The 24298-nt window shown below is 45.8% G+C and overlaps 1 protein-coding gene across 1 annotated transcript; it reads left to right on the top strand.

Moving 5' to 3' along the window:
* Positions 1–15469: 15469 nt before the first annotated feature.
* Positions 15470–23963, top strand: LOC127766333 (uncharacterized). The gene is made up of 12 exons (XM_052291407.1): positions 15470–15562; positions 15934–16150; positions 16291–16362; positions 17107–17274; positions 18275–18406; positions 18837–18976; positions 19682–19792; positions 22008–22109; positions 22708–22765; positions 22943–23263; positions 23379–23621; positions 23703–23963. Exons 1-12 carry the CDS (start codon positions 15470–15472, stop codon positions 23849–23851), a joined length of 1806 nt encoding a protein of 601 aa, XP_052147367.1. The 3' UTR covers positions 23852–23963.
* The last annotated feature ends 335 nt before the right edge of the window (positions 23964–24298 follow it).

The raw sequence follows: 24298 nt of genomic DNA, 5'->3' as shown, positions 1-24298 counted from the left end.
CCCGATGGTACTCCGGACGTGCACTTCTCTGGATTGAGCATGAGGCGATATCGTCGGAGGTTGTCGAACGTTTCCTGTAGATCGTCAATCAATGAGTCGTTTGTCTTAATCTTGACAACAATGTCATCGACATAGGCCTCGACATTGTTCCCAAGTTGATCGTTAAGTGCCCCTTGGACCGTGCGTTGGAAGATGTTTCCTGCGGTTATCAGTCCAAACGGCATCTTAACGTAGCAGAATACACCGAACGACGTGATGAATGCTGTCTTCTCCTCGTCTTCTTTTGCCATGCTGATTTGGTGGTAGCCAGAGTAAGCGTCAAGGAAACTTAACAACTCACAACTGGCTGTTGAGTCCACCAGTTGGTCTATTCAAGGAAGAGGGAAGTGATCCTTGGGACACGCCTTGTTGAGGTCGGTGAAGTCGACGCACATCCTCCACTTCCCGTTGGCCTTCCGCACCATGACTGGGTTGGCTAGCCACTCTGGATGGAGTACCTCTCTGATGAAACCAGCTTTGAGTAGTTTGTCGAGTTCTTCTCGTATGGCCTGTTTATGATCTGGTGCAAATCTCCGCAGTTTTTGTTTTACTGGCTTGGCATCGGGTCACACCATGAGTTTGTGCTCAATCACCTCCCTAGGAACCCCCGGCATGTCAGACGGCTGCCAAGTGAACACGTCTGCATTGTCGCGGAGGAAGGTGATGAGCGCGAGTTCCTATTTCTCGCCCAGTGATGCCCCGATCTTGACGGTCTTGTCGGGGTTGGCACTGGAGAGTGGAACAATCTTGATTGCGTCGTCTAGTTTTGGTGTCTTGGTTGTTTTGCTCACTTTCTTGGGTGGTTCGGCTGTGGCGGGTGGGCTGGGCGTGTGCTCGACCAAGTCGAGGCTCCGCTTGTCGCATTGGACCGCCAGCTTTGCATTTCCTTGAATAGTGATTGTTCCCTTCGACCCGAGCATCTTGAGCACTTGATACGCGTAGTGAGATGCGGCCATGAACTTCGCGAGTGCAGTCCTCCCGATGATGGCATTGTATGTTGTGCCAAACTCAGAGACATCAAACGTGATCTGCTCTGTTCGGAAGTTGCTCGCTTGGCCGAAAGTCACAGCAAGCGTTATCTTGCCCAATGGCTTAGACGATGACTGAGGAGTGATTCCGTGGAAGGGTTGATCAGTGGGTGTCAACTCGCTTCGTGGAATCCCCATTGCGTCCAAGGTGCTGGCGAAGAGAAGGTTGATGGAGCTGCCGCCATCGATGAGGACTCGCGCTACCTTGATATTCCAAATAGTGGGTTCGACCACGATCGGATATCGTCCTGGAATAACAGCAGCCTTGGGGTGGTCTTCATCTGAGAACTCAATCTTCTGTTCGGACCACTTCATCTTGGGTGTAGCCCCCTGCCATGTCGAACAAACTTCACGCTCCACTTTCTTGTCCTCTCGCTTTGAGGAGTATGCCGTGGAACCTCCGAAGATATGTGAGACATGAGGATCGGAATCTGGGTATGCTGAGTCCGAATCCTGAGTAGCCGCCTCGGTGGCCTTCTCGACTACACGCACTCGCTTGCCCTTCTCTGATGCCAAATGCTTTTCCAATGACTTTTTGAAGACCAAGCAATCCTTTAGAGAATGTCTGTCCGATTTGTGTATGGGACACCATATTCTCTTCGGGTCGCTGCCTTGTGGGTCTGGGTGTTTGGGAGGGCGCTCGTATTCTGACACGAGGACTTCCGCTTGAGCTTTCCTTTTCTTACTCTTGTTGTTTTTCTTCTTGCTTGATTCAGGTGCGTCCTTGGCTGGTTTCTTCTCTCCCCCTGTCTTCGGCTTGTCGTTCTTGCGTCTCAGTGCGTTGACTGCATGAGCGCATCGATCGACAATCTCGAACAATCTTTGAGTAGATGTGATCCGCCTTGTTGCCAACTCCTGGGTAGTATAGCGATCTCTGACATCGGTCTTGAAGGCGCGGATCACAGAGGCGTCGGTGATCTCGGGGATTGTATTTCTACACTCATTAAAGCGCCGAACATAATCCCTCAAAGATTCGCCTGGATTCTGTGTCAACGCGTGTAGATCATCTTCGATCGAGTGGCGTTTGTAAGTCCCTTGGAAGTTAGCGACGAACTGCTGCCACAGGTCTGCCCATGAAGAAATCGAATAGGGCGGGAAACGCATCAGCCATGAACGGGCAGAGCCTTTCAATGCGATCGGCAAATAATTCGCCAACACGTTGTCGTCTGCTCCAGCAGCATAGAGTACTGTGGAGTAGACTTGGATGAATTCTTTTGGGTCGGTACTCCCATCGTACTTCTCTATTGCTCCTGGTCGGAATTTCTCAGGCCATCAGACATCACGCAACGAACGACTGAAAGCTCTACACCCAGCGCTGGGGTGGTGGGTTGTCGGCGATCGTATGTCCTTCGTGGATGTCTATCTGACGATCAAGATGAAGAAGATGATGATGACGACGGGTCACTTGGTTCTGGTGTACGATTCTGAGGATGATGTCCGAGTTCTCGAGAATCCCGTCGTCGTTCACCATTGTTGTTCCGGTGCCGATCCCCATTATCATTGTCGTTATGGTGGCATCCTCGACCAGTATCATCCAGCATCCGCTGCTCGTGATCATCGCGGTCGTCGCGGTTGCGACGATTGTCATGATCTCGGTTTTCACTCGAACGGCCTCCCCGCTCTTCATTTTCGCGATGTCGTGAAGAGACGCGATGTTGGGAGCGGGTCTCGTTTTCTCGTGTGCGTCGTGCTTCTCGGTGGCCATTCAGATGGTCGCGGAGATCGCTGGTGCCGCAAGGTAGAGGGGTGGCTCGTCAAGGTGAAGTCCGCTCCTCGGGTAGTTCGCCGTCAGTGCCGGCGGCTGTCCGTTGTTCTGGTTGAGCTTCGGTAGGAGCTTCCTCGAACGTGTTACTAAGATTAGCCACTGATTCCCGTAGTCGTTCTGTCCACCGTGCGAGATCATCGTTAAGAACGAGATCATAGGGAGTCTCTCTCAGTATCGCATTGATGGCCCCAATGTGCTGGGCCAGCGTGACCACTCGATTCCCTGCTTTCGCGTTAACGCGCGCAGAAGCGCTGGTCTCGTCGATAGCAAACACATCACACGATGTGCCTGTCAACGATGAGCCCTGGTCTTCAAGCGAGTGTAGAACTAACGGCTCGTGGGGATTGATGTCGATCACCCCAACGAATCGATCTGGGATGATCGTCGCTCCTCGTTCCTTATTCACATCTCTAGGAGAGATTCGTGACTGCTGGACTTTAGGAGATGGCGTCTTCATGATTCGGAGAAGGACCTTGCAGTTTGAGAAGTTGTGAGTCCTCGTCTTGTGAATAGGACAATAGATATCACGAGTTGAAGAAGTGCGCTGAATTCCACGCTTTTTGCAGGCACGGATCTCAGCTTGTACGTTGAGAACAACCTAGCAAGCTTGCAAGGTGTGTTTCCTGGTTTTGTGAATAGGACACCAGGACTTTGTCGCCTCAGAAGTTGTCCTTGTCGGCTCGTGATTCTTGTCGGAAGGACAAGATTTGGCCGTACTAGGATCGTCCTCGGGCTTGGATGTCGTCGATGTTCCGTTCTCCGCTTCTGCGGGAGGATCCTTCGACATGGAATCGTCCAGGGTTGTGGCCACGGCGTTCTTGCTTCCGGTCATTGATGGACCAGTCGAGACCGGCACCATGGTGTAAACCGGGAAGACGATTTCGCCGACTTGAGTCCACACCAGCGTCGTCGAAGTAGAAACTCCTTGGTTGAAGCTGGGGTCGACATCGTTGTTGACGAAGCTTGATGACATAATAGTAGAACCTTGAGCACCAGAGCCCTCTACCTGGCGTGCCACTGTCGACGGGGGATACCCGTAGACCGGATATAGAGGGTATTGGGGTACACTGGTACGAGGATCTACGTAATACGACATCAAGCAAACAGAGGACAAGGATTATACTGGTTCAGGCCCCTCGGAAGGTAATAGCCCTAATCCAGTTGGTATGGGATTATATAGTGAAAACCACAAGTTACAAAGGGAATAGCAAAACTCGACGATACCGACGAGATCGTAGTCAAGTTGGTTCGACTAGATCACTGTCAAAACATGAATTCGGCAATAATAAAAGGGGGTAGCGCACGAGACCTAAAAGTGGATGGATGCGGAGACAAAGGGTTTAGACAGGTTCAGGCCCTCTCAATGAGTGGTAATACCCTACTCATGTTTTGGGATTTGAATCCGCCGGGTGTAGTATAGATCTGACGATCATATGTGCCATGCCCCCTAGAGGGCCTCCTGCCCACCTTAGATAGGATGGGGGGCAGGATTACAAGATAGAAACCTTAACCAATACGGTATCGGTTTCCTAAATCTATTCTACAATCTTATCAAACCAGAACTTTAGGCCGTTCCATAACATACATGGAAACGTAATACCCAAGTCATGATCTGTTACATATTCCATAGATATAAGTTATCCCCTATAACTAGTCGGATAACCATGCCGTGTGGGTATGGAGTACCCATAATCTCCACAGTAGCCCCTGAGACCTTCGCAGTCGAAAAGATAATCTTCTTTCGAACTAGATTACTCCAAAGCTGAGTGCTTCAATCATCTTTGCCATGGTCTCCCAAGTACTTTTACCAAATCTAAAGACTGTGGAGGGCTGAAAAATAAAGTCAGATGCATCGACTAGATGCACCTAATAGGTGTAGCCCCCGACTATGTGGTTAATTGAACAAACCAAGCATATAGTCGAGGAATAAATAATCCAACCAACCGAGTGGTTTCGATAATTGTAGTCAACCAAGCGACTTGATATTATTATGTAGCATATGCGGTGTGAATCCCTGAATAACATGATCCGAGTGATATACCGACTGCTTTGTAAAATATGATGAGTGTAACCTAAAGTTGGCTACATTATTGAAAATTCACATAGCAAAACAGCTATAAAGAAGCTTGAATGCCGTAAATAAAGAAATTTCCAAAGTATTGGGCATACGCCATGCGCACACTGCTTTAACAGATGTGCTTAAGTCCCTAAAAGACACATGGTTTCACCACACCCAGAAATATACGGCATATGTGGTGTAAAATCCGAGTAAATAAACTCATAAAGGATTTACCAACCGCTTGGAAAATGACCAAGATATATAATCAGCCTAAGCCATAATATTGGTCAATAAAAATGCACACTTACGTGGCAAAAAGCAACGATATTGTATCCAATCAATTGCTTAAAAACCCAAACAGCACCTTGACTTATATAAAAAAAGTCAGCGGGGCAGCTATATAAAGCTTTACTGTTTGACACCTTTTAGGATGCATTGTAACAACTCCTAAAAAGTTGAGTAACTGCGGTATAAAAGGATTTTAAGGTATTGGGCACTTGATCACGCGCACTTTGGCCTTAGCAAAAAGTGCCTAAGTCCCTAAAAGAACGTGACAGGCCACACCTGAAAATATGGACTGCAGACATATTAGACCTAGGCCAAAAAATATGCCTTCGACACCCTTTAAAGGATAACGCATATAACATGCTCCCGAGTAATAAATCTTCTGGGTGATATAGACCAACTGTAGCTCATATCAATAGCTTCTGATCTGAGTGATTATCCCTTATGGGATACTCCAAAATAGATATAATAATTGAATCCCGACTGGCACAAGTATTCGGTTGATAGCCTTTACGGGGAATAATGAGTAGTCCAGTCTTTGAGCATAAAAAATAGACCCATGATCATAAATTCATGTTGCATGTATCCGGAGCAAGTCCAAATTGAAGGTATGATACTTGCGTTTGAGCTAGTAAGCCCCTGAGCACGTAGTCACAATTGTTCATTGATGGTAGCTGACGCAGTTGGCATAGAGACAAGACGACCAATATAGAGATAATATTGCCCAGCAGAGGTGGCAAAAATATTGGTGGTAGTGAAGATAGTGATACCAATCAAAAGTGATGAAGTTGCACAGACGTGGAGGCGAAGAAACCAGTTGGCAGCAATCAGGTCAGCCATCAATGAAGATGAAGGCACCCAACGATAAAGTTGTGTAGCCATGGCAGCGAAATAATCAGTCGGTGACAGACGAGGCAGATCAAAGGCGATGAACAAATCCACCAATCATGAAGATGAAGAAAAATAGTCGACGACGACAAACACAACCGACATGATAAAGATGACGATGTCAGTGATCCAGTCAATAGTAGTATTGCGGCCGATGATAATGACGAAGACGCTCATCAGCGTTTGCATAGTAGGTCAACCATGACGGTGAAATAACAAGCTGGCAATGACGAAAGCAACTGGAGGCGAAGACGTAGTCACCCATTAGCAACGGCAGAGATGTCAGGGCCGATGAAGTAGAGGTGCTGGTGATGATGTCAGTGACAATAATCCATCAAACTGTTGAGAAGATATCAAAACTCAAGCAGTTTCCTTGATGCGAGCGTGTGCATAAAGAAGATTGATGCAACACTCCTTGATTTATGAAGATGGCGGTAGAACTTGGTGTTATAGCTGTTGCAGATGCTTCATTTGGAGGAAAATAAATGATGTTGTCCAACTCGTTGAATTTGAGTTAATTGGTTGATAACTCCAAACTCCCGAACATGTAGATTAAATCTTGAACTTGATACTTGAGAATTTTGGAGTAGATTGTGGCGGCGTGGAGAAGCCAAAATTGCCGGTGTAATAATTAGAGTCGCTAAAATTAAATGTTGGCTCTGAAGCGAAGACGAAGATAATAACTCCCAGAGTTGACTCGTTGATTGATTGATTGCTTCATCTTGCCATAAAGCTTGTCGAATTTTGAGAGTTGTATTTGTGTAACCCCCGACTCTTTGGTTAGTTGAGAAACATCTGAACATAGAGTCGAGATCTGTAGCTTCTTGTCGTCGAGTACTCATTGCTTGAGTAAAGATGCATGTTGAAGATGTCCGAGTAGAAATATTGAAGATTGGAACACCACTTGTTGTAATAAAATAACACGGCATCCTATTTGGTGACGCATGCCGAGATGTCGAAGCTCTTGTAGACGTCGTGGTTGGTGAAGTAGCAAAACTTGCGAAGTAGCGGCAATAGAGTTTGCCGGTGCCGAAGATAATGAAGATGAAGTCGCTCCACCATGATGACAAAGTTGCATAGCTGTGATGAAGTAAATACGAGTCGGCGGCAACATAAGCAAACCGGTAGCGAAAACGCGTAGTTGTGAAGATAAAACACCAGTCGGCGGTGGCATAACCAGTCGGCGACGGAAGAAGTAGAATGATGACGAAAACGAAGACGTCCATCAGTAGTGGTAGTAGTATAAACCAGCCGTAGAGGCAAGGGCACTAGTCAACAGCAGATGAGATGACCGGCGGTGAAGACGATAAGGCCAATCAACACTGGCAGACTCATGCAGCCATGGAAGTGAAGAAACCAGTCGGCAGCAGACGTAGACAGCTTGTGTTGAAGGTGGTGACGCCTATTTGCAGTGGCGGCGTCGTGGCCAGCCATGAAGACAAAAGCACCTGTTGGCGTCATACGAGGCAGCCGGTCGGTGAAGATGTAGACGCCCAGCAACGGCGACCTAATAGGCCAGCCATACAGGCGAGGACACCAGTCGGTAGCGACGAAGGCGAGCCGGTCGGTGAAGACGTAGACGCCCAGCAACGGCGGCATAATAGGCCAGCCGTGCAGGCGAGGACACCAGTTGACAGCGACGAAGGCGAGCCGGTCGGTGAAGACGTGGACGCCCAACAACGGTGGCTTAATAAGCCAGCCGTGTAGGCGGAAACACCAGTGGGTGGCAGACGAGGTGGCCGGTCGGTGAAGACGTAGACGCCCAACAACGGCGGCATAATAGGCCAGCCGTGTAGGCGGAAACACCAGTGGGCGGCGGACGAGGTGGCCGGTCGGTGAAGACGTAGACTCCCAACAACGGCGGCATAATAGGCCAGCCGTGCAGGCGAGGACACCAGTCGGTAGCGACGAAGGTGAGCCGGTTGGTGAAGACGTATACGCCCAGCAACGACGGCATAATAGGCCAGCCGTGCAGGCGAGGACACCAGTCGGTAGTGACGAAGGCGAGCCGGTCGGTGAAGACGTAGACGCCCATTAACGATGGCATAATAGGCCAGTCGTGCAGGCGAGGACTCCAGTCGGCGGCGACGAAGGCAAGCCGGTCGGTGAAGACGTAGACACCCAGTAACGACGGCATAATAGGCCAGTCGTGAAGACGAGGACACTAGTCGGCGGCTACGAAGGCAAGCCAATCGGTGAAGACGTAGACGCCCAGCAATGATGACATAATAGGCCAGTCGTGCAGGCGAGGACACCAGTCAGCGGCGACGAAGGCAAGCCGATCGGTGAAGACGTAGACGCCCAACAACGACGGCATAATAGGCCAGCCGTGTAGGCGGAGACATCAGTCGGCGGCGGCGAAGGTAAGCCGGTCGGTGAAGATGTGGACGCCTATCAACGGCGACATAATAGGCCAGCCATGCAGGCGGAAACACCAGTCGGCGGCGGACGCGGCGGCCGGTCGGTGAAGACGTAGACGCCTAACAACGGCGGCATAATAGGCCAACCGTGCAGGCGAAGACACCAGTTGGCGGCACAAGAGGTGCCGATGGTGATGTTCTGACTGATCCATTCCTGAAGCGTAAGAGATAAGCTTAAAGCCATGAATCCCTATTATGCATATTTGGATCTGGATCCTGCAGAACAAACATATAGGATGAGTAGTATCTGATGTAAATACAGTACTTAAGAAAAATTCAAGTATTTTAAAATATTTGTAAATAGCGAAGGCAAGCCGGTCGGTGAAGGCGTGGACGCCCAACAACGGCGGCATAATAGGCCAGCTGTGCAGGAGGAGACACCAGTCGGCAGCGACAAAGGCTGGCCGGTCGATGAAGTCGTGGATGCCCAACAACGGTGGTGTGACCAACCAACCGTATAGGCCATCACGTGCAGATGGTCGACGGAGTGCGCGTGTGTGCCACAAACCAATAGGCCTGAGTCCAAACCAGCGACGCTAGCTCCTGATCATCGACCTCCTTTGCATGTGTGGTGCTAGCTAATCGATCTAGCAGCCGTAGCTCGACGTGTAACATGCAAAACAGACAAATACAGCATGATTAATTAGCACTGAATATTAGATGTGCAATTGATTAACAGAGTAGGTATGCAAGTTAATTTATTTGCTCCCTCTCCAAGGCTTGCATGCTGCTGTTTGCACATGCAGGTCGAGCATGCCACCGTGCGTGTTCTAGTCGACGGCGTGTCCATCTGCGAAGAAAAAAGCACTCGGACACGGCTTGGCACCAGAATAGGCGACGGCGGCGGCTGTGTCTCGATTTCAGCCGATACGTGAAAATTATAAAAATAACAGAAGGTTAATCTATAATTAGAAATCAATCTAACAAAAATTAGATTGGAACGACCAACCCGGATCAGAGATTTCAGCCACTGGAATCGGTGAGATTGATCTCGGTGTTTCTTCTGAAGTTGAATCCATCGCACTTTTCGATGGGTAATTCGACGCAACCCCTACCTGGCGCGCTAACTGTCGAAACATGAATTCGGCAATAATAAAAGGGGGTAGCGCACGAGACCTAAAAGTGGATGGTGCGGAGACAAAGGGTTTAGACGGGTTCAGGCCCTCTCAATGAGAGGTAATACCCTACTCCTGTTTGGAGATTTGAATCCGCCGGGTATAGTATAGATCTGACGATCATATGTGTCATGCCCCCTAGAGGGCCTCCTGCCCACCTTATATAGGATGGGGGGCAGGATTACAAGATAGAAACCTTAACCAATACGGTATCGGTTTCCTAAATCTATTCTACAATCTTATCAAACCAGAACTTTAGGCCGTTCCATAACATACAGGGAAACGTAATACCCAAGTCATGATCTGTTACATATTCCATAGATATAAGTTATCCCCTATAACTAGTCGGATAACCATGCCGTGTGGGTATGGGATAACCATGCCGTAGGTTCGATTAGATCACCCGGCGACTTGGCTCCTGTAGGCTCCGACTTCGTAGGCTATGGTGGTTGTGTTGGCTATGAGATTCGATCCCTCAGGTCCTCCTGGTCCCTTTTATATCGCAGGTCAGACGATCTCCAAGTAGGACTCGGAGATATCGGACCCTACACGATACAGTAACGACCCAGTCCTATACAGGTAGGAATCCTTCTATCAGTGGATTTCGTGATGACTTTCCATATTGTATACAGAGAACGTCCGTACACACGCAGATATACCATAATGCCTTATAGCGTATCTCCAAGGGTAGAGGAAATGCCTTATCCGTAACCCTGACAATTACTATTCTGAATCTTGTTTTTTCTTCTTCCTTTTTTCCTTACCTCCCTGGTTCTTCTATTCTTATTTTCTCTTCCTCTTCATTTTTGTTTTTTTTCCATTATTACTATTCTAATTCATGAATTTTCTTTTCCCTCTCTCTTCTTCTTTTGTTTTCCTGCCCCCCTCCATCTCTGTTTTTATTTCTATTCGTATCGCTCTTCCTCTTGCTCTTTTTCTTGTTCTTCTTACTTTTATCAATTCTCTTCCTATTTCTCTTCATCTTTCTATTCTTAGTTTTATCCCTCCTGTTCTTCTTCTTCCTCTTCCTGTTTCTCTTCCTGGTAAGATAGCACTACCTAGGGGTATTTTTGGTTTTGTTATTTAGATAGAACATGCTAAAATGAATACCCACTTCCACACTGAAACAACTACATTGAACATGATTCTGATTTTTTAAAAATTTTTTATAGAGTCATGTTCTAAATTTTCATGCCCTATGACTGTTTGGTCAAAAGTTATTATTCTATAGTGGATCAAAAGCAAATCCATCTGCATTCTTCTTGCCACTCTCTCTTTTTTTTTTCGTCTATAATGTTTTAGCCAGCAGAGTGAATTCATTTGTATCAATAGCACAAGTTATTTCTCTTGTTCTTAGTTCTTTCTTCTTCTCTAAAAGAAGCTTCAGCTTATCTCATTTTTGCAGATTTTGGCAGACAAGGGAGCACTTCCTAGATTCTTCAATACTCCCTCCTTCCCACGATACAAGCCATTTTGAGTTTTTGCTTGCACTGTTTGACCACTCGTCTTATTTAAAAAATTTTGGAATTATTATTTATTTTTTTGACTTACTTTATTATCCAAAGTATTTTAAGCACAACTTTTCATTTTTTGTATTTGCACAAATTTTTTGAATAAGATCAGTGGTCAAACAGTGCAGTAAAAACTTAAAATCCCTTATATTATGAGACGGAGGGAGTACTAAACTAGAATTAAAGAGAGAATCTAGAAGCAGCATGAGGACACGATGTCTTCTTTGAGTTCAGGGAGGTTTTTCTAGTTTTCTTTGTCCAGAGAAATTTGCTACGTGACGCAATGCAAGACCAAAAAAAACTAGGTGATTATGAACCCATTGGCCATTGCTGATGCATAAGAGGGAGAAAGGTTTGCAAAATGTTTTGGGCCAAGCTTTTGCGTTGTAACATGGGCTGTTGGATAGGGAAAAAAGAGCCCTAGGTAATAAGAAGGAATAAGTTCACTTTAGGTCCCTCTATTTGTCGGTCAGTCTAATTTTTGTCCCTTGACCGCAAAACCGGGTATGACCCGTCCCCCAACTTACGAAAATCGGGCAAACGAGGTCTCTCGGCAGTATAGAGGGCGGTTTTGACCGACGTGGCGCCTACGTGGCTCCTTTGACTAGGTCTTCGTCCAACGTGGCACTGACGTGGCGATTACATGGCATTGATGTGGCGCTTTCGTAGCAATTTTATCCGAAAAATAATAAAAATCGTGGGACCCATATGTCAGCTACATAAAAAAATAATTTAAAAAAGGTGGGGCCCATTTGGTCCCACCTGTCAGCCTCCCTCCTCTCTCTCTCCCCTATACTCCAAGAAGGCGAGCGGCGGCGGCTGATGAACCCTGAGCTCCACTCGACACTCAAGGCTGTTATTGGCCCGATCTTTCGGTGAGTTGATGATAACTACGATTTGGGAGAAATATTGACGATCCGACTACAACCGTACGAGACGTTGTGTTGCGCCTTAGCGATCGATACACCTCTCCGTGGGTTGTTGATCTTGCCGGTGCAGATCAACCCTATTCCTGCAAGCAAATCGAAGAAACAAGCAAGAACAAGATAAAAACAATCTGATATTGCAAATAGGAATTTAATACAAATGATAAGTTGGGGTTCCGAACAACAAGTAGACGGACGGTCTAGCCGACACGCGCGTTGCAAGCAAGTAGCAATAGCTAAACTTTAATCTATCAAAACCCAAGAAACTCTAAAGGCTACCTAGCTATTTAAGGAGATGGGAGGACCTCTAGGTCGTCCTCCACCTGGTTGGGGCGCACCCCACATGGGCCCCACTTGGGCCGGGGTCCCAAACGAAGTTACAAGCCCATTGGCCCAATATCGGTGACGCAGCACCTTGTTGCTTCAATTGCAGCTCAATAAGATGAAATTTCGCAATTAGGCTGGATCCGTTGGAAAGAGTACTCCGAGGGCTTTCCATCAAGTACTCACGGGCCGAAAACAGAGCTCGTATGGAGATTTGGCGGCCGTTTGAAATCAGCAATGCAGCAGGTGGCCGAATCGGATTCCAGCACTTGGAGGCCTTGACCTTGATGTCATCTTTGTTCATCCATGATGTGAGCAATGGTTGCATCTGTGGTAGCCATGGTCACATCATGCTCTGATACCACCTGATGAACCCTGAGCTCCACTCGACACTCAAGGTTGTTATTGGCCCGATCTTTCAGTGACGCAACACCTTGTTTTTGCAATTGCTGGCGGTTGAGATGGTATTCGGAGATGAGGCTGGATCCGTTGGAAAGAGGACTCCGAGCACTTTCCATCAAGTACTCACGGACCGAAAACGGAGGTCGTATGCAGATTCGGCGGCTGTTTGAAGTCAGCAGTGTAGCAGGTGACCGAATCGGATTCCAGCACATGGAGCACTTGATCTTGTTGTCATCTTGTTCATCCATGATGTGAGCAATGGTTGTATCTGTAGTAGCCGTGGTCACATCAGCGGCACAGAGGGGGTGACGGGCGACGGGCGGAGCAGAGGGGCGGCGGGCGGTGGGCGGAGCGGTGGCGGGCGGCAGGCAGAGTGGTGGCAGGAGTGCTCACAGGCCGAGGTCGCCGCCCGCCTCGCTCGCTCGTTCTCGACATGAACTCGAGGGGGATCGACGTCAAGGCAGCGAAAGAGGGGTGGAGCAAGCGTCCGCTGGTAGTGGTCGGCGAGGACGGGCGGGTAGGATGGCGAGCTTGAGCTCGCCAGCTCCCCTCCCCTCTCCCTCTCCACTCTCGGATCTTCCTCTTCCTCTCGGCTCTTCCTCGTCCTCACGGCGGAGCGGCGGCAAGCCGGGGCAGAGCGGAGGGGCGGGCGGCGACCTCGACAAGGATGTCGCGCGCACCTCCGAAGCGAGAGCAGCAGCGGCGCGCGCCGGCCGGCAGGAGGGAGGGAGAGGAGCGGCGGTGCATTTGGGTCGGCGGCTGGCGGGAGGGCGAGAGAGGAACGGCGGTGCGCGGCTGCCGGCGGGAGAGGGTCGGCGGCGCAAGCCGACCGACGGGTGGGAGAGAGAGAAGCGGCGGCATGCGCCGCGCCAGCAGAGAGGGCGTCCGACGGGAGGGCGGAAGAGAGGGCCACCGAGCGTCACCTCCCTCCTCGCCCGACCGCCGCAAGCGGTCCCTCCTCTCGCCTGGCCGCCACGCGCCGTCTCCCTCCTCGCCCGGCCGCCAAGCGCCGCCTCCCTCCTCGCCTGACTGCCGCGAGCGGCCCCTCCTCTCGCCTGGCCGCCGCGCGCCGTCTCCCTCCTCGCCCGGCCGCAGAGCGCCACCTCCCTCCTCACCCGGCCGCCGCGAGTGGCCTCTCCTCTCGCCCGCTCCGCCCACCGCCCCCCCTTTGCGGCGCCGCAAGCTGCCCCTCCTCGCTCGGCCGCTGCGCGCCGCTTCGCACACCGTCCCCCTCTGCGCCACCGCTCGCCGTTCTGTAAGGGAGGGAGAGGGGGATAGAGAGAAGAGGGCGCTGACATGTGGGACCACATGGGCCCACCTTTTCTTATAAATTTTTATAGCTGACATGTGGGTCCCACGTTTTTTTATTATTTTTTCGGGATTCATTTGCCGTAAGCGTCACGTCAATGCCATGTTGGACGAGGACCTAGTCAAAGGGAGCCATGTAGGCGCCACGTCATCCAAAACCAGGCACAATAATGCCGAGGGACCTTTTTTTTATACGGTTTTGTAAGTTGGGGGACCCGTCATACCCGGTTTTGCGACCGAGGGACGAAAGTCATACTGGGCGACAAATAGAGGGAACTAATGTGAACTTATCCCTAACAAGAAACATTCGAATTTAATTGGGCCAAGTAGGGCTGTGCAATTCGAATGATTCCCTATGTGGGTTTCATGCGTTTTTCTTTGGGCTATGTCGCTGTGCAATTCGAATGGTTTCCTCTGTGGGTTTCATTCGTTTTTTTGGGGCTGTGAGGAGTAAGAATAATCCCAGCCATTCGTTTTTTTGACTGAGATGTACTTAAAAAAACATTCGAATGATGTATAGACAATCCCTACTTTATTTCCTTGTATTTTTTTAAGACTTGTGTTAGACCTAGTGTAATATTTTTTTTTAGAATTACACAGTACAACGCAGACACTAGTGTAATATTATGGGTTAATCTAATTAGTTGCTATGGTATTTGAGTTATCTATTAGTGCCTTGCAGTTTTTATACTAGAGAGAACTTGGTTTATATGGTAGTGGTGGTGTTTGTTCAATAAAGTTCATGTCACAACACAAATGGCTACTGGGATATAATTCACTCTTGATCATACACATTGGCATGTGCATATTATAATTAATTATTTGATTATAAGATGTAGTCATTCAATGAATAAGCTATTGTACCTGTACCTGGCTTTAGGAGTGGGCTATTAGCCAGTAACGGGCTATACTATTAGGCCCCATTTGAATCAAAGGAAGAACCATAGAAATTTTAGAGGATTTTATCCTATGGAAAATAATCCTATGAAGTCATTTGAAACAAAGGATTATTTCCTATCAATTTCTTTGAAATTTCTATGGAATGAACCTTACTAGAGTAACTTTGGAGGAAAATAAGCATGAGGTTCTTACCTCATGCTTTCCTCTTCATGTATCTAAGATTCCTGTGTTTTTCCTGTGTGCTAATCAAACGACAGTTTGGAGACTTTCCTGTGTTTCAAAATCCCATAAAAGTCCAATAAATATGGCATTCAATTCCTACGTTTTTCCTATTTCTTTGTTTTCTCAATCCTGCGATTCAAAGGGGATAAAATCCTTGCTCTAACTCGTCGCCCAGACAGGGAGCGAACAACCAAGAGAGCTCCGTGCTTCGTTGCCGCGTATGCACAGATCCGACGTGCCGCACGAGAGGCCTTAAGCTTTATCGGCTCGAGGAGAAATGCCCGGGGAAGTGCAGGGCAGCGACCATCGTGAACGCTGGTATACATTTTGGTACACTTACCATTTTACACGGCACGTCCCAGAATCTCCGGTCTGTTGCGAATTTGGCCGCAGCTCCCCGCTCCATCTCGGCCGTCCGTATCTACACGTGTCGGCCGATCGTGCCACTCCGGACTTTCTCTCTCCCTCCTCTCCCCGCGGCCTTCTTGGTCACTGACATGTGGTCCCAATGAACCATGGACCTACCTGTCAGTGATTAAAGGCAAGGTGCGAAGGCGGCGGAGAGGATCGCAACCCCTCCGCGCTGCGCTGCGATTAAAGCGGACGAGACGTGGCCACCTCCTTCCTTCCTTCTCCTAGAAGCCACCACCCCCTCGTCTCTCCGCTTCTCGCAAGCAAAACCCAACATCCCCCATCCCATTTACTCGCCGTGCTCGCTGAGCTGAGCTCCATGGGGAAGAGGGTAAGGGAAGGCACCGCGGCCGCGGCGGCGGAGGCGGAGGCGGGGGTGGTGGTGTGGGTGGGGATCGCGGCGGTGGAGGGAGCGGAGGAGGGGGAGGAGGAGGGCCGGGAATGGGGCGGGGCGGGAGCGATGCGCGAGCCCAGCAGGCGGCGGCGGCGGCGGCGGCCGCGGCAATCAGCGGCATCGCCACCCGCCTCGGGTTCGGGTGCACCATCAGTACGTTGGCTAAGCGGCCGCTGCTCCTGATCGTTTATGCTTTTTTGGCTGATTTGGTTCTGTTTCTTTTCGTTGGGGTGGTGGTCTCTAATGGTGGGTGTTGTTGTTCGTCGTCGTTGTGCGTGCGTGCGCGCTTGCAGATGTCGGCGGGATGCCACCGCAGATGGAGTTCCTCATGGCGTGTACGGACGGCGACGTTGCGCGCCTCAAGGGTGAGATTCTCCAGCTCTACCCCGCCCGCGCCCGTCTTACTCCCGAACTGCTCGTGCGTCTTCCTGGGATAGCGGTTTTGTTAGGGTTTTGAGGAGCCCGCGTGGGATAGGGGTATTGTTAGCTTATGTGTGGTGGTGAACTGGTGATCGTGAGCCAATTTTCAGCATTTTCTGTGCCTGCTTTGGGGGATATTCTACTCGAATGTGTTCTCCCATCTTTTTGTGCACTTGTGAAAACAATTGGATGAGATGGTTTTTTAGCCTCATGCATCGTTTCCTGTTCCGTTACGATATGATCGTGTATGCCCGATCGTGCGTGTTGTTGATAGAAGTGTACGTGTGTTTAATGCGGGTGGAGGGTTTTCCTGTCTATTTTTTGTTCAAATTGATACTAATCTGGATAGTAATTTATTTGTTTGCCATTATTCTTAATAGGGATTAATAATTATTAATAATACTTCTCTTTATGATGCCGTATTTCTGTAAGAGATCTCTCCCTCTTGGTTTTGTTTTCTTTTGATTAATAATTACTAATAATACTTACCTTTATGATGCATATTTCTGTAAGAGATCTCTTCCTCTTGGTTTTGTTTTCTTCTTCTAAGTGCCCAGATGTGCTTATGTCCCCATTTCTCTAGAATTTTGATCTTGTTTTATGCACAAAAAGAAACTTCTGTAATATCTAGAATTGCAATTTGTGCAAATTTGAGCCTTACTTTTCTTTTGAAACTTTCGGTATTGAAGAGGTGGTTGATAGCATGGATGAGGATGATCGGGAATCGCTCGCCACTGTGAGGATGGAGGGGTATGGGCCACTGTTTGAGGCAGCAAGCTCGGGAAAAATTGATCTCTGCAAGTACTTGGTGGAGGAGCTCGGGTTCGATGTCAATGCTGAAACTAGTTGTGATTCTGGTATGTGCCTTCCCAGGTTATTGCATTGTTTTATTATGCTTAGTGCATCTCCTATAGGCAATGCAATTGTAATGGGAGCTGCTGTATGTGAGGCTACTCTTGATAGGGTCAGGAACTGTCTTTACCTTACCATGAAGAGTTTAACTATAGTTACAGCACTGGGTACGCTGATTTCTTGTTTTTTTATTACACACATTTGTAGTGCTGGCATGCTGCTATCTGAATTGGCAAACCAATGTAACACCGCTATGTGATTAAATCCGTTAGTACTATAAATTGATTCTTAAGTGATGGTTCTTGACTAGTCACCTTTTTTATGAAAACAAACAATTATGTGGCACCTTTGGGACATATGAATATATGATGTCTTGTTAGGTAGGATTTTCTGAGGGAGCACTGCAAGAATTTCCCTGAAGAAAACTCAATTCCTGCACTAAACTAGTAGTTTGTTTTTTTGTAATGGGCCATATATGATTATCTCCTTCAGCCTTTTTTATATTGCTTTTGTCTACACTTGATGGTACAGTTGTGTCTAGACAATACATGCAGTTCACTTTGTGAAGCTCATCTATCTCTCTGTTTCTTTTTGTTTGGTTCCGGTTAGTTCAAAATTGCACTAATCAACGTCATTCATTTGGAAACAGAGGTAGTGTTATATAGTACTTGATTTTTCTTCTAGTTCCTTTTGCATGGTATATACATGCCATCAAAATTTGGTTCTAAGAACTTGGGAAATGGGAGTTTGCATTGTAGTTTTAACTATACTATTACCCTTGTTGATATGCACTTATGAAGTGGTGTTTCTGCATGATTCCATTGTTTAATATTGCATCTCATATAAATACCGTCCAGGCAATAAGTATTTCATGAAGTTCTCCTTTCCATATTTGGAATTGTAGCTGCTAATATTTGTGCATTTGCAAAGCTGTTATACAGCAACTCTCTTGTCGTTTTGTTGGAGTTATCTGATTAAATTGCTTGTTTGTAATGCCCTTGCTAGGTATGACACCTTTGTTTTGCGCTGTGTTGGATGGACAAGAGATTATTGTGAAGTATTTTCTTGACAAAGGTGCTGATCCGAATAAGAAAGATGCAGCAGGCTTTGCTCCTCTTCATGAAGCTGCAAAAAAAGGTAAGGTATCGCTTCTTTTACATCTGTGCATGTGTACTACCTTTGTCATGTTTACTGTAGGCGAATCTTGCATTGCATAACTTTCCCTACAAAAGCTAAATGTAAAATCTATAATCCACTTATGTGTCTAAAATCGATAATCCACTTATGTGTCTTATAGTAGGGGATAACAGCTCAAGGGACCAATCTGCTTATCTGTCTTCTTTTACGTAAATCTTGCCATTCTGTTAGGTTTGTGCTTGCTTAGGTGGTTTGGTCAACACTCACAATAAATACTCCGAACACACTAGTTCTGAAACATACACCTTACTTTCGATTCAATATGTTAAAATCAGCTCTGGAATGAACAATTCCAAAATTAAGAATGTCTACAAAAGAAAAGCTTATTCTTCACTATAACACAATTCCATGTTCCCCCCCTTGTTCTCAGGGCACGTTGGAATAGCACGACTGTTGTTATCTAAAGGAGCTAGTGTTGATGTATCTTCTTCTGAAGGGACACCACTTCATGTTGCTGCCTCTAATGGAAAATCTAGCATTGTGCAGATTTTGTTAGAGCTCCATGCAAATGTAAGTACCATAATTTCTTTTATTTCATCTTTGCATGTCATTTGGTAGAATTCAAGGCTCAATTTGTGTTGGTTCAGCACCCTCCAACTGCCTAATGTGCTGGTTTAGTTCTTGGCACAATATGGACCAAGTTTTTTTGCTCCAGCTGCACCTTTTTTGTGGATATATAGATTCAACGATCACAAGTTGATGCAAAAAGCTTTCCAAACAGGGTCTAAGTGTTTTATGGACCTGCTTTGGTTTGCTACTGTCTTACCTTCTGATTCGTTGCCACACCGTTCTTGTGTTTGTCGTTTATGATGCCCATATGTTTCCTAGTATGGGCTGTTCTAGGTCATGCTGGTTGTAAATAGTCGTTAGGCTACTTATGATGCTTTTTAGATAGTCTATTCATGGTTAGGCTACTTATGATGCTTTTTAGATAGTCTATTCACGATTTCATGCCTTGCAATTTGCAAATGATGTAATGCGCTGCATTTTCCCTGTGCCATACTTCCATGTTCATTATTGTACTGAGCGAGGCCTATTGGCTGATATCTTGTTGACTTTATCTTTGTCCAGATATTGTGTTATGAACTGTTTGTTCTTAGTTTCAGGAATTTATACAGAAGATATTTCTATTTCTGGATTTGTATTGATTTGCTCCTTTTACCAGCTAATTATATGCATTTGCTTAGGAATGACTTTAGTTTTCAAACAATGCAGCCAAACACGATGTTACGAGATTGTTATACACCACTGACCGCAGTTCTTTCTGCCTCTGCTGACAAACTGAATGAATCTGAGTGTTTGAAGTACGTGAAACTCCCTGTGAAGGTTTGATACCCAATCGATCCTCTTTGTATCTCTATTTCCAAAGTCTCACGTGAAAAAAAAAGTATATCTATACTCCTTTAAAAGACTCCAATGGTGGGCTGAAGGGTGAATCTGCATTCAGCCTTTCACGCCCCACTATCTCCTGACATGTGGAACCATCAACACTGTGACCAAAGTAATGTGACCTACTGCGTTACATATATATAAAAAAATAATAAAGTAAGTTATATAAAAAGAAAGGGGAAGATACCAAATTCCAGCCATAATGTGATTTCTTGAATATTTGAAATTGTAATGATGTTATTATTATTATTTTTTAAATCCATTGCTGTGCACGAGCATTCGCTAGTAAATTCATATGTTTTATGTGAGATATTATGTCAACAACATATTGTTGTGTCATGTAACATTTATCTGCAGGCTGGTGCTATTTATAATCTTGGTCCCTTGAGTCAGGTTATCTCCAGCAGATTGGTTATCCCATCCAGGCTGGTGCTATTTTAGAGATTCTTAGAGTGAGGTTATCCCATTAAGAACCACTAAGGCTGAGTTCTTTCCCCAACTTTCCCAACTCACCTCTCTTGTTTTCCACGTGCACGCTTTTCAAACTGCTAAACGGTGTGTTTTTTGCACATTTTTTCTATACAAAAGTTGCTTTAAAAAAATCATATTAATCCATTTTTCAAAAAAAAGTAACTTAATTAATCATAAGAAAATGCATCGCTCCGTTTTGCGTGCGCGCGAGGTGAGTTCCCAACTTCACCTCCCGAACACACCCTAAGGATGGGGTTGTATCTCTGTTCATTAAGAGGGAAATAAACAAGTATTCTTAGTTTCTCCCTTTTCTGGTCTTCCTCCCTTGCCCTTGTGGCTTGACTGCATCCATGGTGCCATCGTGCCACTTGGGTTTAGGCACACCTCGAATAGTTACATATAAGTTTTGTTTAGCGGAGCAGTGGCTTTTCAAAAGCACTTATTTCTATTTTTGGATTGAAGGATAAGTTAGAAGCATTTGGATTAGAGCTATAACAGGAAAGTCTTGCTAGAAATAGTAAAGATTCTCCTGACTAGATTGCAAAGCACAGCACTGCAACCACAAAATGGCCAATAGTAGCTCTGGATATCGTTATTTTGTTTGATTTGGCTGCACATATAGGGTGACTCTGTAGGATACAAACATATAGCTGCACTGCTTCTTTTAGTTTAAATCTTTGCAGTTTTAGTATGGTTTGTTTCTTTTGTTTCATCATTTTTAGTAGTTATTTTTTATAAATGGATTATAGTGAGACAAACAAAACAACAATAAAAGGAGAGAGAAATTCTTGTTTACATGATAATGTGATAATTTTTTACGTGTAAATGTCTAGATTTTGATTCTAACCTTATGAAAGTAGAGGGAGCCAAGAAGCTACCTCATAGGAAAACAATACGTATGAAGTTATTAATACATGAAACACAAGCCATTCCTGATCTAGTCACCTACTTCCAAGCATCTTTCTTCAAGTTGACCAATAGCTTCATACGTCTTTCAATTGGCAAAATTAATTTCTATAGGAGCAAAGATATGTCTGGCAGTGCAAAACTGGACTGTCTCACTGATCTGATTGCTGCGTAGGGGGTTGCCAAGACTAGTTGGACACTGACAATTATGACTCAAAATGTTGTTACTGCAGCTGTGTTAGTTTGCAATGTTCTAAAAGGTTGCACATGAGTGGTAGACACCACTTTGCTGTGTGCTTTTGCTCTGGGCTGTTTGGTCACCTAGGTGCTGGGTGGAACTGGAAAAGTTAAGCTGGGCTGCCAGCAGGACAAACTTATCGCTGGAGGAGACTTGGCTTGGGCAAACTCATCGCTGGAGGAGACTTGGCTTGGGGAAGATTATGAGCAATGCTTGGTATTGCAAGGGGGGAAACAGAAAGTAGAAGGGCTCAGTTTGGATGCGGTATAGTTTGGGAAGTGTCGCCTGCTATGTGTCAATTGAGCTGAGAGGAGATGGGATGGAGTGTTTTTTTATGTAGATCAGACTGTGTTGATCTGCTGCCTAGGTGATAGCCGCCTGATTAGTGCCGCACTGCTGCGAACCTAGCGTCTAACACTTTTAGAACACTGTCCAGTACTCCAGTAGGTGTTATTTGATATTAGAATTAGTAAATTTTTCCCATGTATTCTGCAAGATTTTCATTTATTTGTTTTTTTGTATGGTTCACTTTATCAGGAGGATCAAGTGAATGATACTGATGCTACAGAGTCAAGGACATCATGTCTTAATGCAGTTGAAAATAACCATTTTTCTGCAGCAGGAGGTTTCTTTAAAAAGGTATAATTATATAATAGCGCACAATAGTTTCTGTTATGTTTCTCTTTTCCAAATGACTTCACATGAAGCAGGCAAGCTTCTCAATGATTTCACAATGATTAGGATCTAGTTTCACATTTTTTAGGAATGCAAACACCATAATCTGAGGTACTCTATGCGAAAATATCCAAATATACAGAGCCTCACATCATGATATATGGGTTGTATCTAATATTTAAGAGAAATTTTACGGATCGTAACGAGGTACTGAGCAGTACCACATGTTCTAGTGTAAAATTTGGTACCTCTTGTTAAAAGAAGAATCTGCAGGAGGTGAAATGTAGGAGGAAACTTCCTACTTGGCACAGCAATCTGATCTTTCCAGTTGGCATAGTAATCTGTACTTTGGATGCGCTGTCTTAAATATTAGCACTTATGTAATCAGGTACCTATGGACGGTAATTAAATTTGAGATAATTTAATCAGCAAGAATGCCTTTACAATACTGATGCATGGATACTTGTGTAGTCGTACCCAATTATGCAACTTCAATTGAATTATTATAAATTGGGATTGATGAAATCTTCACTTATTTTTATTTTTGGTTTAACTTGATCAGGCTAGTGGTTCAATTAGGAGAATAGCAAGAAGCTCTAGCTGTTTCAGACTGCTGAGAAGTAAGTTTTCTAAAGTACCATTCATTATTTATGATTTCCTTATGACTCGTTATTCTATTCGATAATTTATAATAGCTTGCAACGCTTTCTACTTGAACTGATAAGAAAATTTGAATTCTACATTTTCAAGGAATATTTGTGCCACGGTACCATGATAGTGCATTACTGGTTTTGCAGGCTTTCTTATATTTGTCATGATAATGAATCCAGTAGCTGTGGTCAATAGCAACAAGTGTGATAGCACAGAACTGGCGGTCAATATGGCACTTTTTTGCAGGATTGATCGCCCAACATCATTCTGTTGTGACATTATTATGTCAAGTGTGCAGCACTGTGGTGGACTTAATATGATATGTTTGGCCAGTGAATCTCCTGTGATAATATCATCGGGGTACACGCCCCAGAATGTTATTATCTGGTATGTTCAGTGCGGAGGTGAGCTGCCCACTTCTCATACATCGACCAACACTATAGACCATTCGTCTCTTTGTTATCCAGGTACGTTTCTTTTTCCCACATCATCTGTTTGGGGGTGTATTAAGTTTTTAAGTTTTTTCTTTGGTCATTTTCCTAATTTGTACTCTTTGATGTTTGTCTTAATTGAGTATGCCAGGTGCTGTTGGAGTTCCTTCGCCTGTAAAACATGAGTCGTCCAGTATACCAGGTGCTGTAGGAGTTCCTTCGCCTGAGCAGCCCTTCACTGATACTGCTACAGTCAATGACCCACAAAGGCTAGCAAAGGGAACAGATGCGTTTAAAGCGCTTCTATGGAACTTCATATACGTGGCAATGGCAGCTCTTATAGCGTCGCTACTTCTGACAATTCTTCTATTTCTGAAGAGGCGCAAAGAGCAAGGTAATCTTCTGCTTACCTACAATAGTGTTGTTTGCAGGTCAAAGTTTGATTAATGCAACAGAATCATATTTTTAATTGCAGTGCTGCCACCTGACCTGCCACCTCCGCTCCCGGCTCCCCAGGCCCAGCCTCAGATACCAGCTCCCCAGGCGCAACCTGAGCAGAATTTGGCTGCGTATTTCTTTACTGCCTTTGCGTACCAGCTTTACAACAGGCTGGCAGGACGCTAGTTAGAGGTCTTCCATGCTGGAAATATAGAACATCTGGCGCTGACATGGTTGTTATGGATTGTGTTCCGGGGGATTTTGACATTGCTGCGAATACACATTTGTTTTCATTTGAGTGCTCTAGGCCTGTGGATTTGTATTCTTTCTCTTTCTTTAATGACCGCCTAGCTCATTGCAGGTACAGGGTCAATGTGAAATGGACATCGTAGACCATCTTGGAATATCCTAAAAAAGCCCCTATTTAAAATAATAACAAAAATGAATATAAAATGCATGTCAAATTCGTAAGTTGAAAATAGCAGTCTGCATCCGTCTTGATTTTATGAAGACATATGAATTAAGAAGGGGATATATCGAGTGAAAACAAAGTGTTTGAAAAGAAGGATATATCCAGTGAAAACGAGCTAAGTGTTGAAAACCCGTATAGATATGAAATACTCTCACCAAATC

Source organism: Oryza glaberrima, chromosome 3, assembly GCF_000147395.1.
Source record: "Oryza glaberrima chromosome 3, OglaRS2, whole genome shotgun sequence".
NCBI lineage: Eukaryota > Viridiplantae > Streptophyta > Magnoliopsida > Poales > Poaceae > Oryza > Oryza glaberrima.
The sequence above is the reverse complement of the archived record's forward strand: the minus strand, read 5'-3'. Positions and strand labels throughout refer to the sequence as shown.

Coding starts and splice junctions, on each gene's coding strand:
- LOC127766333 (XM_052291407.1), top strand. CDS start 15,470: ATGCCCGGGGAAGTGCAGGGCAGCGACCATCGTGAACGCTGGTATACA. Junction 19,793..22,007: donor ACGTGAAACTCCCTGTGAAG/GTTTGATACCCA, acceptor TCACTTTATCAG/GAGGATCAAGTGAATGATAC. Junction 23,622..23,702: donor GAAGAGGCGCAAAGAGCAAG/GTAATCTTCTGC, acceptor TTTTAATTGCAG/TGCTGCCACCTGACCTGCCA.